The 16,688-nt window shown below is 44.9% G+C and overlaps 2 protein-coding genes across 2 annotated transcripts; both read right to left on the reverse strand.

Annotated features, from left to right (window-relative positions):
- Window positions 1–4,107: 4,107 nt before the first annotated feature.
- On the reverse strand, window positions 4,108–8,639 carry LOC119289071 (2-alkenal reductase (NADP(+)-dependent)-like). The gene is made up of 4 exons (XM_037568500.1): window positions 8,306–8,639; window positions 7,833–8,010; window positions 5,588–5,754; window positions 4,108–4,642 (listed from the first exon to the last, which is right to left on the reverse strand). The coding sequence occupies exons 1-4, from the start codon at window positions 8,555–8,557 to the stop codon at window positions 4,184–4,186; spliced, it is 1,056 nt and encodes a 351-aa protein (XP_037424397.1). The 5' UTR covers window positions 8,558–8,639; the 3' UTR covers window positions 4,108–4,183.
- Window positions 8,640–11,611: 2,972 nt separating this feature from the next.
- On the reverse strand, window positions 11,612–15,946 carry LOC119286587 (acetolactate synthase small subunit 2, chloroplastic-like). The gene is made up of 12 exons (XM_037565972.1): window positions 15,676–15,946; window positions 15,337–15,553; window positions 15,099–15,182; window positions 14,884–14,952; window positions 14,698–14,781; window positions 14,470–14,619; window positions 13,777–13,863; window positions 13,502–13,606; window positions 13,277–13,399; window positions 13,044–13,199; window positions 12,287–12,352; window positions 11,612–12,075 (listed from the first exon to the last, which is right to left on the reverse strand). The coding sequence occupies exons 1-12, from the start codon at window positions 15,873–15,875 to the stop codon at window positions 11,992–11,994; spliced, it is 1,425 nt and encodes a 474-aa protein (XP_037421869.1). The 5' UTR covers window positions 15,876–15,946; the 3' UTR covers window positions 11,612–11,991.
- Window positions 15,947–16,688: the final 742 nt, after the last annotated feature.

The following is a 16,688-nucleotide window of genomic DNA, read 5'->3' on the forward strand; positions in this document are numbered from 1 at the left end:
CTCCCACCGGTCCGGTGGGATTGCTCCGGTGCTAGCACTGGGCGGCGGCGGCGGAGCCCGATGTGGCCATGTGGGGCACGACATAGGGCGGCGACAAAGCTCTGTCGTGCGCCTCCCTACCCGCCCACCATATGCAGCAGCAGCGACGGGAGTGCGTAGCAGCAGCGGCGACGGACACGAGCAGCAGCCGCGGCGGCGCCGGATGTGAGCAGCGGCAGCGGCAGTGGACGGGAGCAGCAGCGGCTGCGCCGGACTCGCGTGGGCACGAGCAGTCGCGCCGGCCGCGAGTAGCAGCAGTCACGTCGGCCGCTCGTGGTGGCGAGCAGCGGCACCGGCCACGAGAAGCAGCAGCCGCGCCGACCGCGTGTGGGCGCGAGCAGCGGCGCCGGCGGCCAGACGGCGAAGCTCCAGGTGAGCTGCTCAGAGTGGGGCATGGCGGAGCTCGTGGCCCGGCTGGCGCAGGGGAGCTGTTGCTGGCTTGCACGCCAGCGAGCTCGAGCTCCATTGGCCGGCGCAGGGGAGGCCCAGCCGACATAGTCAACGGTGGGAGGAGGAGATGGAACCTTATCGTCGACTCTTTTCTGAAAAAAGGGAGGGAGCTTTTGGTAAATATATATCTCTAACCACGTCTAGTGTAAACAGTTTCGCCATGTCATCATTTATGGGACCCCATGTCATAAACGTACTTAAAACGGTCCAAACGAGCAACCAGTATTTTTTGCAAAAAAAATTATATGAAAAGTGCTTTTGACACAATTTCGTAAATATGTGGTTCCTGCAAACCTTGCCTGAAGTGTCGATATTTTTTGCAATTCACTCCTGTGAAATAGATAGAAAAAAAAGTCATGTATTTTATTTTAAGTTAGCTTCACATGGTATAGTATGGTACCGGCCGGATTTTTGCCCCCAATTTTATAGAACTTCCTATCGCTCGCGTCGCCTCCAGGGGGCAGCCCTGTCACCACCGGAGGAGGCCCGCGAGCGAAGCTCGCCCGACGAACAGCGGACCTTCCTCCTCTCCTCGCGAGAGGATCCTCTGGCAGAAACGTCATGGCGAACCTGGTCGCCCGGCGTGGAGGCGGAGTGGGCGTGATGGGGCGGCGGCCCGATCGAATTCCGGCGGCGGTTGTGCCTCCACGGCTGCGGGGGCAGCGTGGGGACGGCCATGGCGGCTGGCGGCAGCGGATCTGGGCCCCCCACCCAAGATCGGTTCCCCTCCAGATGGTGTGGGCTCAGGCGCCGGCTTGGCGGCCCTGAGCGGCGGTGGGCGCGCGCCGAGGTTGCCCCCACTCATCGGCGTGGTTGGGGTGGCCAGAGGTGTGTGCGTGAGGCCGGCATCGTTCGGGGTCGACTCTGGCGTGCACGGCGGTGGGAATCTGGCAGGCGACGTCCAGCTGTGAATCCCGGTAGCATCATCTCCGACTCAATCTGCTTCGGTTCGTGCTAGTTCCAATACCTATTCGGTGCTGGCTAGACGGATCTGGCGGGTGGGCATGGATCCGGGGGAAACTCCAGGCCGATGTGGCGGCCGCACCGAAGTCGACGTCCTCGGCGCCGATTCTCTTCCTGGAGGCTTTGGTGTTGATCCTACGCCCCCACCTCTGCCATGAGCGGAGGTGAAAGCCTCTGTTCCTCTATTTGGGCGACGATGACACTTTGGTGTTGTGTTCCTTCCTGAAGGCGTCGGCCGAGGACTCCTCAGGGTGGTGGAGTTGCTGGTAGTTCGGAGTCGACGCGAGATGACATGTAGGTGGAGCGGTGTGGCATCAACAATATCATCTATGGTGGGTCTCGTCGGCATGGCGCAATGGAGACTCGGCGTACGATCCGCGGAGATGGACTCGCGCAGGAGGAGGAAGCTGTTTGGCGTCGTTGTGGCGTCGACGACAGATAGACCGTGCAAGGTAGATGCAGCAGTACAACTCTGAAGATGGATTATTGGCAGGTGGCTACGGCGGCCTCATACCCGGCAGGCGTCCTGGTTGAGGAGTGCGCCGGACCGGTGGGTGCGCCATACCCGGCAGGCGTCCTGAATGGGACATCTGGTCTTAGATGCTAGGTTTGGCTGCGAGGTCTGTTTGGTATTAGGCCCAGACTGTCAGCATCCCTTCATCATTTGGATAGGAATAGCGACAGATGTTGTCTAGACGGTGGCTTTAGTCTTGTTGTTGTATTAGTTTGTAATGTCTTGTGTAAATAATTAATAAAGTGGCTGCATACATCGTTCAGATGCAAAGGCCGCGAGTCCTCCTCCATTTCTAAAAAAAAATGGCCGGATCTTCCACACATCGAGCCATGAAAGAAGACCTGCAGGGCAGCAGGGGGAATGAAGACATGTTGTTTACATATGCTCTATTGTTATTGAGCTATAGTGCATAACTAGAAAGGTTGGTCGTACTTTGCTGCGTCGCTGGTCTTGTTGGGTTTTCATTAATGAAAATACTCACTCTATTTTAAAATATAAGGTGTATTAGTTTTTTGAAAAGTCAAATCTGTTTGAGTTTGATCAAATTTGTAAAGAATTATATCAAAATCCATAATATCAAATCATTAGATTCATCATAAAATAAATTTTTATATTTTATTTATTTAGTATTGTGGATGTCGATATTTTTGCCTCTGAACTTGGTCAAAGTTAACAAAAATTTACTTTTCAAAAAACTAATACACCTTATATTTTGGAACCGAGAGAATATTTAGTTTGGCGAGTGGAGGAGAAGATGAAGTGTGTTTTATTTTTATTTATATAATCCGTTTTTTGGTGGCTCTTTCGTAGCGAGATTCTATGTTATCTGCTAATCAACTCATATTTATGTGTGAAAATTTATGTGTCGGTGTCTGCATCTATTATATTGATGTTATAGTATCACATGATGGCACTTTTTTTATAGGTGATGATAGGATGCGCGGGATTGATATGTTTTCTATAGGCCGGTTGCTCCTAATTGAACTGAAAAATCATAGGCCCGCTCAAAATCCTGAACCTAATCCAAAATTTAATACCTCAATCGAGTGAAAGGGCTCCCAAATTAGGGAGCATGGTGAATTAAAAGAACTGAATGAGAGAGTTCCTTGAGAAATTGTTGACCCGGTGAAAATCGAATGACCCAATTCTAAATTGAACACCTCAATTGAATATGAGACTTTAGAAATTAGGAAGCATTGTGTATTAAAAGAATTAAATGTGAGATCTTCTTGAGAAATTGTTGATCCAGTCAAAATTGGATGACTCAATTTTAAATTGGAGACCTCAATTGATTATGAGGCCTTAAAAATTAGGACCTCAATCGAATGAAAAAGCTCCAAAACAGAAATAGACCCTGCAAAAAAAATAGCAATCCAGAGTAATGGATGAATTGATGGTTAAATGTCCTGCTTGTGCAGATTTCATGAGAACTTTATTCGTAAAAAAAAAGATTCATGAGAACTCATAAATTTAATAAGTGTACTGGTAGTCTAGTACATCAATTGGACTTGTTCATGTATATCCAATGTATGTGTTTCCATCATCTTTTCATATGCAAATTTCTTTATCAAAAAAGGCTTTCGTCCCGTTTTATATAATAAAGCAACTGCCCAAGCCAAATATCCGACAAAGTTCACAAACACACACACACATAAAGTCTCACACACATAGAAGTCTCACACAGAGGATAATCAAAGGGTTAGTGCTGAGGGCACGGCTCAACAAGCCTTGAAAACCAGAAAAAAAAACACGCACAAATTTCTTTACTGTGAAATATTGCCTCCTTCAGGAAATAACTAGGAAGGTGTTACTTGTGTACATGTTTGAACCAATGATTTTGCATCCTTCCTTGATAGGACCACAAGGCCACAATGGTCTTAGAACATTTTTCTATAGACGTTTGGCACAAACTTGAATAAACAAGGACTTCTATTACAAAATTTTATGCCTATTCTAGTTTTTTTCAGTGTAAATTTAGTTTTGAGAGTCGAAAAGTGAACCTAGAAGCTCATAAGTTAGCCAAGCATTCTCTTTCGTTAGGGCTGGGACGCCATGTCTGGTATGGCCAATCCCATAATCCAAATTGTATCCCACACTCTATGGATTATGAATGAATAAAGCTTGGTTTGTCTCAAAAAAAATTATAAGCCCACAATTACAATCTTATTCAGTGAAACACAGAAAGAAGTCATCATTCCATGGACTCACACTCACGACTCATGCAAGAGCAACCAACAGCTTGCCTACATTTCTCCCAGAAAACAGGCCCACCAGAGCCTCGGGCGCCTTGTCGATCCCTCGGACGACGTCCTCCACGACGGTCACCTTCCCTGCCTTGATGTAGCCGACCATCTCCTCCTCGAACCTGGGGTACAGGTGGTGGTGGTCCATGCAGGAGAAGCCCTCCACCCGGACGCGCTTCGGGATGGTGCACCACAGGTTGCGCACCCCCTGGTGCTCCGGCAGGTTGTACTGTGAGATCATCCCGCACGCCACCACCCTGCCGCCCGGCCGCATGCGCAGCAGCGCCGCGTCCAGCGTCGTGCCGCCCACGTTGTCGAAGTAGACGTCGATGCCGCCGGGGAGGCGCCGCCCGAGCGCCGCGCCGAGGTCGCCCCCCTCCGACTTGTAGTTGAACGCATCGTCGAAGCCCATCTTGCTCTTCAGGAGATTCACCTGACAAACAAAAAAGTTCATCGTTTGGTGGCATGAACTGAAAAGAGGTTGCCTGGTCTCCCAGGTTGTTTTGAACATTTTTAACACTCTGATCACTTTCTACGCTCGTGGACCATGTCCAAGCATTTTTATCGTCCCTCACTCTTTAGACCATGTGCTCAGGGGAAACATGCTTTGATTCCTGGGTGTATATACATCTGATATGGAAAAAAAAGTCAAAAAAGTTTAAAAGTTTTTCAAAATTAAATTTGACTTTCTTTTGCATCAGTATATGAATTTTCACGTATAAAAAACCAGCGCCGACTTCAGGGCAAAGAAAATAACGACGGGGTGTTTTTTTTTGTGGAATTTTTTCTACAAGCATAATGAAAGGTCACGTTTAATTCAAAAATATTTTCAGATTTTTTTTACTTCTTACTTAATTACTAGTATTTTTTCATATAGGGTGTATATACACTAATAATAGACCAAAAGTTTCTATCCATGTACACAGGGAGATGCTTGTAAAAAATCCGCTTTTGGTTAAGCAGTGATGATTTCTATAGGAAAGGTGACTAAGTAAAGAACTATGATATACAAATAACACGTTTTTAGGTGACCAAGACAGACGACGATTCCGAGCAACCGATAACTAAGAGAACCGTAAGAAAATTTCTTAGACTACTCACAGTGGAGAGTAACATAGAGTAGTAACTTGTCGATATTACTAGTCTATGTTACTACCTCTATAGTAAACAGTAACATATGAGTGGTATCATGAAAGAGTTCATTTATTAGGCTATAGACTCATTATGCCTTGAAATGTGTCATGTTACAGTAACTAGCTAAGTTACCACAAATCCCTCTCTCTTAATTAATTAGCTGCCACATAAGCAATTTTGTATTGAAATGTGTGATGTTATTAGTTAAGTTACTTCTATTGTGACTAGTCTTATGTGATCAAACCTTCTCATCGGAGCCGGCACTTCCAACCACATAGCATCCTGCGATCTTGGCGAGCTGTCCAACGACCTGACCCACGGCGCCAGACGCTGCCGACACAAAAACAGATTCACCTTGCTTTGGCTTGCCAACCTCAAAAAGTCCAGCATATGCAGTGAGCCCTGCCAAGCCTGCAAGCAGGATCAATGTTGCATGATCATCAAATGTATTATAAGCAGCAGTGAGGAGATTACTGCCAGTACACAAAAGAGCATACAAAAGGGTCTAATCCCAATCGGTTCTAGAACCGTCACAAATGAGAGTGATGTCTCAGATTTATTGTTAAATTTCTATTCAAAATGGACTTTTAAAACACCATGAATCATGTGAGAAATCTTTTGCAAATTTCACAGACGTAGCAGGTGTAGGCTATATTAAATGGTTGTTTTCCATTTCTCGCAAAAAAATGGTTGTTTTCCATGAAATAGTTTGAATATTGACTCAACCCATCGTCCTAGTAACCCTCTACTTACATGAACGAACCCTAACTTCTAACTTCTAGCTTGTCTTTTCTCCACCGCTGCTCCCAACCACTTTCCACCCCAAATTTAACCCACTAGCGTCCCCTTCTTTTCATTCTTGCCGCCATTTTAAAACACATTACATATTAGTTTTGCCTTGAGTCTAATTTTATAAATTTGATCAAGTTTACAAACAAAATCGATATGTACAATGGCAAAAACATAATATGTAATATATTTTAAAAATATTGGTCCGGTATTTCAGATGTTGATATTTTCCATGTGAACTTGATTAACCTTTACAAAGTTTCACTCATAATAAAACTAATATCAATGTATTTCTAAATGAAGAGAACTATGAATTCTCAAAGGTTTCAAAAAAACTTTTGGAACGAGTGTTTTTTCGGCAAATTTTAACATGCTCTCTTACCTCCTCTTTTCCCATGAGAGGTAAGAGTATACAATAGATCTGAGCCGTTGATTTCATTAAATAATTAGTTTGATTAACTCCTTATCACCACGTGAAAATAAAGAGTTATTTACCCAAAACCACCACACTTGGGGCTAGAGTAACATGTCAGTACCACATTTGAGCCATGTCACAAAAAACCACCAACTCTGGGACTAATTGGTAACGCGGAGCACTGACAGGCCGTTTTAGCCACGGAAACAGCGAATCCGACAGGTCGGGCCCACCTGTCGGGTCGACGTGGCGTGCTTGTGTGGACAATTTGCTGAGTTGGGCGAGGGCCCCACATGTCAATGACTAGAGTGTTTATCTTTTTTCACACTTTCTTTTTATTCCTCCCTTCAGTTTTCTCATGGGCATTTCAACAAACACGCTATGTGTGTGTCTTCACCGGCGCCACCACCAGGCGAGGCTGGGAACGGGCGCGTGAGGCAGCTGCGGTAAGGAGAAACTCGGCCGACGCCCATGGTGGTCTTCTCTGGGGACGCCGATGGCGGACTAGCGGCCGCGGACGGACATGCCCTCCACGGCGCGCGGCCAGGGCCTCCCTGCGCACTGGCGCCGGCAGCCCGACATAGTAGCTCCAGCGCCGTCGACGCGTGCTTCATCATTGCGATCACGAGGCCAGACGCTGCAACCGCCTCCATTAGCCTGAGCCCGAGCAGGATCTCCCGTGTAGGAGAAGCCTAGGGGGCGGCCCGATGCTTCTGGTTTGCCGCCAGTTCACCGCCATCTCGCGCCGCCCTCAATGCCCAATGCAGGGCACGCATGCGTTCGTCCAGGGAGACATCTAGTCATGGAGGTACGAGGTCCAGCGCGGCGGCTCAACATGAATTTTAGGTGGCTGGGGCGGCTGGGCAGCTCGCCGGTGGTGGTGTATCTCACCGGGGTTGAGCTCCGGCGGCGGTGCGGGATTAGACAGTGGTGGGGGTTGGTGTACTGGAGGGAGAGAGGGGAAGAAGATAGAGCCCGACAGGTGGGGCCTTGTGCCACATCAGCGAATTATCCACATAGGCACGCCACGTCAGCCCGACAGGTGGGTCCGACCTATCGGTTTCGCTGTTTCTGCGGCTAAATCGGCCAGTCAGTGCTCCGCGGTACCGATTAGTCCCAAAGTTGGTGGTTTTTTTGTGATATGGCTCAAATATGGTACCGACCGGTTACCCTAGCCTCAAGTGTGATGGTTTTTGGTAAATAACTCGAAAATAAAGAGGTAAGAGGAAGCATGTTAAAATTGCTCCTTTTGGTATACTTTGTGTCCGCATAGATATTCACTCACCAAGAACACCTGTGTAGTGTGAGAGTGGCAGCTCGGGGTGGTTGATCTTGAACAGGCCCTCCGTTTGGGTGATGAGGGTGTACTCCTCCCATGCACTCATCCCCCAGACGAGGTCGCCGGCGTCGAACTCCGGGTGCGTCGAGTCGAGCACCTTGCCAACCGTGAAATTGACCAAGGCCTGATGATCATCCAAATATACATGCAAGCACTGGCGGAGCTTAGGCAAGGCCAAATGGGCCATGGCCCGCCCAGCTCTGCAGCTTTTTCTCACAATATAGCTAGCCCATGGGTTGTAGAATGCCAGCTAGTAGTAATTCCTTGCAGCCTGGCCCATTCAGCCCGCCCAGCTTTTTTTGGCAAGCTCCGCCACTGCATGCAAGATCGGTCAGCCCCGAAACTCCCACGAGATTAAGGGTACGTAAAAGAGCAACCTGCATTGCATCAAAATGAATTTTGATGGTGTGCGTGCGTACCTCTCCAAGCACGAAGTCCTCGGCCGGCACGGCATCGCCGACGTCGTGCTTGGTCATGCGGCCGCGCATCCACGGGTCGCAGGAAAGGTACAGGTTCTTGACCACCACGGCGGGCGTCGGCCCCTCCGGCACCCGCAGCCGGACGTCGGAGGTGACGACCACCTCCATGTCCTCCGCCGTCGGGTAGCCTGTCACGTGCCTCCTCAGCACCACCTTCCTGTTCGTCGTCACCTCGTCGCCATGGCCGGCCATGTCGATCTTCGTCGGGCTAGCCTATTTATGGCGCTTGGAGCTCTTTAAGCCTCAGGGTTTGGCAAGGTGCTAAGATACTGATGTGCTATGTCTCCGTGCGAGTGCAAATGCGCGCTACGCTACGGTTTATATAGACGAAGCTCATAGTGAGTGTGTAGGACAGACAGGCGACGGGTTGATGTGTGTATTGTACGCGTGCGTCACCCGTGACGGCATGACTTTGCCCCAAATATCTTTCTTGCCATTTCCTTCACGTTGCAAGTTAGACCTGCACATCCCGTACGTCAAAAGCGAAAAGGTTAGATCTGCAAAAAAAAAGAGGCAATTGCATGACACTCACACGTCATGACACACGTATGTGCATTTCCCATATATATCATTGAAACATGGGTGGCACAAGACAATACCCCCAACTTACAGAGTATGGTAAGGGATTTTTTCTTCAACAATCAGCCTATGGGGTTATGTGGTTGGATGATTAAAATGATGGTTATTTACTCCGAGCCCATTAGAGATTAAATCACATCTCTAACATCATTTACGTCTCGTTAAGGCAAAATACACTTAAGATGGGGCGGAAATCCAGAGGGGCATGCACGTGTTGGAGCACGCATGCATTGGTAGGTACATCAGTGACCAGTGACTGCACGGCAGTGGTAGTACCATGAGTAGCAGTAATTATATACTAAGAGCAACTCTAGCAGAGTCGTCATATTCATAGCTTGCATAACGCATATGGAGCACGCTCCATAATATTTTAGTGCTTGCGGAGGCTGTGCGCAAACATAGAATTCCCATAATGTGGCCTCCATAATGTATTCTCTGTTTCTTCTTTCTACTCTACTACTCCAATTGAGATCAAACAATTCAACAAATATCATTACAAACCATTAAACTGAATACAACAAATAAGCCAAATGCAACAAATAATTTAATCAATTTTTTAGGAAAATAAATAAATTTAAACACACTATCTCCCAGCTAGCTTCTAATGATGCTCAGTGAGATCCTCCTTCTGCTGGTCATGGGAGGCCCGGTCTTCAATCTTTCGGTGTGTCTCAAGAAATGTTTGAATGTCGTTTGTGTGTCGGCAAGGCGAGACGATTGTACCAACATTTTCATAGTCCATGGGGCTTGGCACGTCCGTCCCATCCTCCATGATAATGGTGTGTAGGATCACACAATATTTCATGATCGTTTCCAAGAATCCTTGTTCCATAAACGAGCATGACCCCAGACAATTGCAAACCTAGCTTGTAGCACTCCAAATGTTCTCTCAGTGTCCTTCCTCGCTGGTTTTTACACCTTTGCAAAATGCTTACATTTCTTAGTATGGGAGTTAGAAATTATCTTCACAAATGTTGACCAAGATTGATATATATCATTGACTAGATATTAGTTTTGGTCATTGATAGTCTCCAATGTATCTATAATTTTTTATTGTTCCATACTGTTATATTATCATTTTTGGATGTTTTACGATCATTTTATATCAACTTTATATATTTTTTGGGACTAACATATTGACATAGTGCCTGGTGCTAGTTGCTGTTTTTTGCTTGTTTTTTTTTACTTCGTGGAATATTAGTACCAAACGAAGTCCAAACGCAGCGAAACTTTTTGAAGATTTTTTTGGACCAGAAGACAACTTGGGAGCCAAGGAAGTGGACGAGGGAAGGCCCAGGCGCGCCCTGATGGGTGGTGGGGCTCACGGAGCTCCGCTGCACCGCCTCTCAGCTCTATAAATACCCTAATATTTCAGAAACCCTAGGGGAGTCGACAAAACAAAATTCCAGCCGTCGCAAGTTCCAGAACCACGAGCTACAATCTAGAGCCCTATTCCGGTACTCTGCTGGAAGGGAACACGATCACGGAGGGGTTCATCATCCTCATTGGTGCTCCTCCGATAATGCGTGAGTAGTTCACCATAGACCTACGGGTTCGTAGGCAGTAGCTAGATGGCTTCTTCTCTCTTTTTGATTCTCAATACAATGTTCTTGGAGATCTATTTGATATAATGACTTTTTGCGATATCTTTGTTGGGATCTGATGAAGTGCGAGTATATGATCAGATCTATTTATGAATATTATTTGAGTTTTCTTTAATCCCTTATATGCATGATTGTTATAGCCTCATATTATAAGATGTTATATGTAACATCTTATATTGTGGATGGAGGGAATAGATGCTAATAGCATCGCAGATCCTGCTTGCTTGCATGCTCTTTCAGGTTTCTACCGTGTTCCTTGCCTCCTCCTGGAGACTTCAAGCTGGAGCTAGCATAGTTATATGCTGGACGTCGGCTATTGTCGCTGCCAAATCGTAAGAAATCTCCTAACATGTCAACTGAAGAGAATATGAGCTTGAGAACCTGGTGCGGCATAATTTATGTTGTAGGATATTATTTGCTGTTTGCAGGGATGGCATTTTCTCCCTAGTGTATGATGCAGATGAAAGCAGATTTGTAGGTCTGCACCGCTGCAGTATTCAGTTCCAGATTCCTCCTTGAAACGCGTCAGTCCTCCATCAGGCTCTTATCCAGGAACAGCCGGAAAAAGGAACTGCTGAGGATAAAGTATAAAATCACAATTGTCTAACGATATAAATTTAGTGAAAGTGGGAAAATGAGGTTAGGGAATGGGGGTGGGATGAAAGGGAGCACGAAGCTTCTTAGAGAGGGAGAGGGAGGGAGCACAAAGCTCCCTTCCCTTGTACAAAACCGTCACGCAGAATCATTTTGTATTGAAGAAAGGGAGCACGAAGCAAGACACTGGTCTGCTTATAGCTTCACAAATGATTCGTCGAGGTCCCATAATACATCAATTCCAAATTTCTAATATATATATATACACCCCACCTATATTGCAAACGTAACGAGCATGACATTTGTCACGGAGAGGACTTTAGTGTGCTAAAGCGTAAATGTAAATTCCCAATTTGAAAGCACGGTCCTAAATTTGATTCATCACCACAGGGAATTTTTTTTTTGCCGGAACCACAGGGAAAATTATATTCGATTGGTGCTAATTGAAGGCTTCAAAGTAGCAGGCCTGAATTCTAGATGACTTTAGAGGTAAAAGAAATGCATAAATACTTAATTTAGGTATTCAGAACGTAAAAAAAGAGTCTTCATCGACCAACGAACTTCAAAGCCAAAAAACCTCACTGCAGAAACTATGGATGGGTTTCTTCTGCCTCCGTGAGCTCACATGGGATTCAAACATCCCAAACTCATTTCTCTGTGGTATATATGCCAAAAACTCCTGAGGATAAAGTGTAAATCTAGTGAACGTAAACTATAACAGCTGGCATTCTTGCTCTATGCTTCGAAAGGAATGAAACACCATTGCAGAGGGTGTTTAGGAGACCCAAGATCAGGAGAATCATGGCAACCCATGAACTGATGCAGTGTGATGTCTCACCAACTGACACGCTATCCAGGAAGGGAATAGCCACGGAGGTACTTGGAATCGACTCCTGACTCACGGCACAGCGCAACCCTGCCAGTTCGTGCAATCTGCAAAAGCATGGCCAAAGGAGGGTAAAGGATCGACTACAAATAACCGTTCAAAAATTTGCAGTTACTAAACTACAATTTGCATTGGCCTAAGCACTCCACAATCGAGGAATAACTAATCCACTGCCAAACACAAATTATGGATATTATGGTGCATTTGCAAAGTGAACCGTTCAAGAGCTTCAAAAAAAAGTGAATCTTCAGTACGAACCTCACAGATGCCGTAGGGCTCAAGCAACCTTTGTAGTGCAACCATTTTATCAAGGTCTCCAGTAAGCTGCATGACAATAATGTTATTGCTTGTTAAGACAAATTATTGATGCCACTAACTATATTGTCCTTGCAGGACTCTTTTGCAAGATTCAAGAAATAGAGGAAAATGGAAAGGGTAGGATCGCAATGTCCGGCCTTATTGAATTGTAGGATTAAATACAATAAGAATCCCAATGAAAGGGTGTTTGATTACGCCATAGGAAAAACAAGGAAATCATTGCACGAGCTTTGAGTTAATGGAAATGTTTCTATGTAATACCAGCAAGTGAATTCTTATGAGATATTTATATAAATACAGTTTATGTCAAATTTTGTTCTTCAAATGGATTACAATTATGTGAGACATACGATTTGCCGGTATAGCCATAGATACATGACACTGAAACAATCTATGAAGGCCCACATTGTTGCATATCTCTATTATCCAACTTAAATCAATATTAAGAAATACTACCATATATTTCAAAATAGCAGCAGATATATACTGAAATTTTTATCAGGCTAGTTGACAGCTATGCGGATAATGCTCCAAGTAAAGGCTGTATCTGATTAATGTTCATATTTCTGCTGTCTACAATCAACATGTCTAGATTGAATTAAGAAAATGCTTAGATAAAACCGACTGATTTATCTACCAACAAAAGAATATAAAGTCCTAAATCTAGTAGTTGGACCCAGGGTAAAGTAATTATTACCTGAAGAGTTATTGTGTGGCCTGATACATCAACCGTTTTGGCCCTGAAAACATCCTCAGCAATATCCAGGATTTCCCTGCGAGCTGAGGTGTTCCCAGCGACCTTTATGATCATTAACTCTCTAGCCGCAAATGGTAAATGTGTAAGATCTTGAACCTGAGAAACCAAGATGAATTTGAGTTAACCTTACATATGAAACAACAATCATAGAAACCACACATTGATAAGTTGACCTCATAAACATCGATGAGCTTGTAAAGTTGTTGTACTAGCTTGGCGATAGATTCATCATTTCCAGGAACGACAGTGGTGATGCGAGAAGTGCCCGTTTTTTCAGCTGGGCCAACAGCAAGACTCTGTCAAAGTAATGGATACAACTTTTAAGCATTTACTGCAACCATGTAACCTGCAATGATCTAACTGAGTCAACATAAGATATATATAAGCGGAAAACAAACCTGAATATTATAGCCCCTCCGGGCAAAGACACCCGTTACAACATTAAGAACTCCAGGGGAATCATTCACAAGGATTGACAAAGTATGTGAACAAAACCCTGTAGGCTAAAGAAAGAAAAGTATGCCAGTTATTTTCCAAATGGGTATTAAAATTGCAATTGTAGTTCAATGCAAACAAATATTAAGAATTTTAGTGTTCAAGTACACTTCAGGGCTCTTGCCACTAATTTTCAGCAACACAGCAGCTCTAGTGAAAGAAGAATGCAAGAACTTACATCACTGTCAGTCATGGCACCCCAATGAGCATCAAGAATTTGATTCATCGAGAAGCTTTCGTAAGATTCCACTGGATAAACATCGCCCTAGTAATAAGAATGTAAGATTATATAAAAATTCATACAGCTGCTGTTGCAAATTGGAGAAATAGAATTTGCAATAAAATTGTTCACACAAACATAGCCAAGGTCATTTCTAACCAGTGTTTGTGAAATTGTAGTTATTCTATAAGATAGCCAACTTCTTACTACTTTCAAATCAAGACTAACAATTCAACATAATGCTGGTATTGGGAATGATACAGCAATTTAAATAGTGCACCAACTTCTGCTTTTGTCCTAAACTGGTAGGCATAAATAGATAAATCTAGCTAATCATCACATCAGTATTCACTGCATATAAGGTGCACTTGCAAGGATCAATATTGGTAAATAATCTACAGAAACTATTTTGCCCTTACAAACACAGATTGAAAAGAATAATCAACAAGATCAATTCAGTAAAGAACAACTCTTATTATAAAGAATAGAAGTAAATTACGCGTGTTGATTTTCGTTGAATACATAAAAAGATTTTCACGCAACACAATACACCAGGTCAAAATAAATGGAGACAGTGTTGTTGCAGTGCTGAAGAAAAGATAAATACATGCTACAAGAATTATATGAATGATAAGAATTATCATTCCTTACCTGGGATGATTCCTCAGAATCCCCACTGGTTGTCTTTGCAGTGCTTAGTGTATATTTTGAAGGCATTTTTACTTCAAGATCAGGATAGGAAGCTACAGAGAATCTCCAAAAGGGAGCTGTCTGTCCCATTTTCTCACGCCGCAAAGCTATCTGTTACACTAGTATGGCCCATTAGATATAGTCAAGAAGAAAGCATGATATGGTATTAATCTTTCTAAGGAGTATAACCTTGCCAGTTCTGGCAACTTCTTTGATCCCGAATTTGCTCAGGTTCCTCTGTACAGCAGCAATTTTTCCAGGATCGCCAGTTACCTTTGGCATGACTCAGAAACAGAGAGCATACTTTGCTTTAATAAAGGACATACGCGTGATAGTGTAATTGTTCTGCAAGATACGACACATCACGGATTTTACCTCAACAGTTAGTGTATGGTCTGAAAGATCAACCACTTTGGCTCTGAAAATGTCAACCAAACCCATCACCTGCATGTATGAGTATTGAAATAAGCAAAGAATACCCAAACTGTACTTCCATTACCTCTCGGACTGAAATATGTAAATTGAGCATCACATGCACAGATTAAAATCTCTAGATAGCATGCTTGCAAAAGGCACATATACACTTTTACCTCGAGCCGCTGTTCTGGCTCTACGTTTAGTTTTATAAGCATGAGCTCTCTTTCAACTTGCGGTTCCTTTGACAAATCATCAACCTGTTCAATCAATATACAAGACTATGAATTTCAGATACTGCAATGACAGGAACAAGCACAGAAACTGACACGAGTGATTCCACTAACTACATGTTACTATTAGTTAGCAAACTTTTGCAATATTCACGGGATACTGGAATAAGAAAATGCTGACCTGTATAACATTGACAAGTTTGTAGAGCTGCTCGACGACCTGTGTAAGTATTTTCTCTGTTCCTGACACTACAATGGTGAACAGCGCCTTGTCCTTGTTCAGCCCAACCGCCAATGACTCGATGTTGTACCCTCTTCTCGCGAAGACCCCGGCAATCCGATTGATCATCCCACTCTCATCCCCAACAAAAACTGATATCGTGTGGCGCTTTACAACCCTATACATAGAGGTTGAAGGGGGAAAGGAATCCTAATAGATCAATGGCAAGGCGCAGCGAAGAATCAAAGAATAAAGTCGCTCAGGATTCAAAAATGGTCCACGGAAAGGGAGAAGGCTTACGAGCGCCTGGGGTGGGGTGGCACCGGCGCGACGCCATCGGTGGCCGGAGTAGCGGCCGCCGCGGCGACGGGCACGAGGCGCGCCCTCGGTCTGGCCGAGATGGACACGGGCGGACGATGCGGCGGCTGGTGGTGATGGTGGGACCCAGTCCCGACCGCGGCGAGGTGAGGAGTTACCGCGGCGGCGGCGGCGGCGGCCATGGGCGGGACCGCGGAAGGGTGGAGGAGATCGTGAGGTGGTGGGGTTTTGGGGATGGTTCGGGTCCCGAGGAGAGGACGGTTGGCGTCGGCAGTTTCGGGCTGGGTTGGCTGTATCTGTGTGGGCACGGCCGGAATGGACTGTTCGGAAACGGTCCCGGCCGCAAACTTCTGTAGGCTTCTGGGTTCACTCCTGTACTAGTTTTTTTTAAATATCAGGCACAAGCGTTCATATACACACGCATACACTCATTCCTACTCATCTTATCTCTATGAGCATCTTCGAAAGACTAAGTCGGTATATCATCTTGAAATTTACGAAGTCATCCTAGGCATCTCGTCGTCGACGCGAACGTCTCCTTTCACTGAATGCGCATCGCCGGAAATTCTGAAATAAATCCAAAAATAAATACGAGCACCAGAATTTGAATCTTGGTGGGTTGGGGATACCACACCCCATCTAACTATCCAACCACAGGTTGATTTTTTTTTGACAAGGCAAATACTTTATTTCTCAAATAATAGCGAGATCATTTACAATAAGAAGAGAAATAAAGTCCGGGATAGCATCTTCCCAGAACTCTGAAGATCTATTTGCTATAGATGATTTAGCTATGCAATCAGCTACATCATTTGCTTCACGAGGGCATTTACTTCATATTTTGCATAGTCCAGCCCCATCTCTTTTATCTCCAGGAGAATAGCCGATTCATGCCCAAGGAAAGCTTCGGAATTGAGAGTATCAACTCCATTTAGGCTATCCGAGTCAATGTGTAGTCTGTTGCAATCAATCTTAGCTGTTAAATAGAAACCATT

Source organism: Triticum dicoccoides, chromosome 4A (genome assembly GCF_002162155.2).
Source record: "Triticum dicoccoides isolate Atlit2015 ecotype Zavitan chromosome 4A, WEW_v2.0, whole genome shotgun sequence".
Classification (NCBI taxonomy): Eukaryota; Viridiplantae; Streptophyta; class Magnoliopsida; order Poales; family Poaceae; genus Triticum; species Triticum dicoccoides.

Coding starts and splice junctions, on each gene's coding strand:
- LOC119289071 (XM_037568500.1), bottom strand. CDS start 8,557: ATGGCCGGCCATGGCGACGAGGTGACGACGAACAGGAAGGTGGTGCTG. Junction 8,011..8,305: donor AGGACTTCGTGCTTGGAGAG/GTACGCACGCAC, acceptor GATGATCATCAG/GCCTTGGTCAATTTCACGGT. Junction 4,643..5,587: donor GTGCCGGCTCCGATGAGAAG/GTTTGATCACAT, acceptor TTTGTTTGTCAG/GTGAATCTCCTGAAGAGCAA.
- LOC119286587 (XM_037565972.1), bottom strand. CDS start 15,875: ATGGCCGCCGCCGCCGCCGCCGCGGTAACTCCTCACCTCGCCGCGGTC. Junction 15,554..15,675: donor CCACCCCACCCCAGGCGCTC/GTAAGCCTTCTC, acceptor CTCTATGTATAG/GGTTGTAAAGCGCCACACGA. Junction 13,864..14,469: donor ATTCTGAGGAATCATCCCAG/GTAAGGAATGAT, acceptor TCTTATTACTAG/GGCGATGTTTATCCAGTGGA.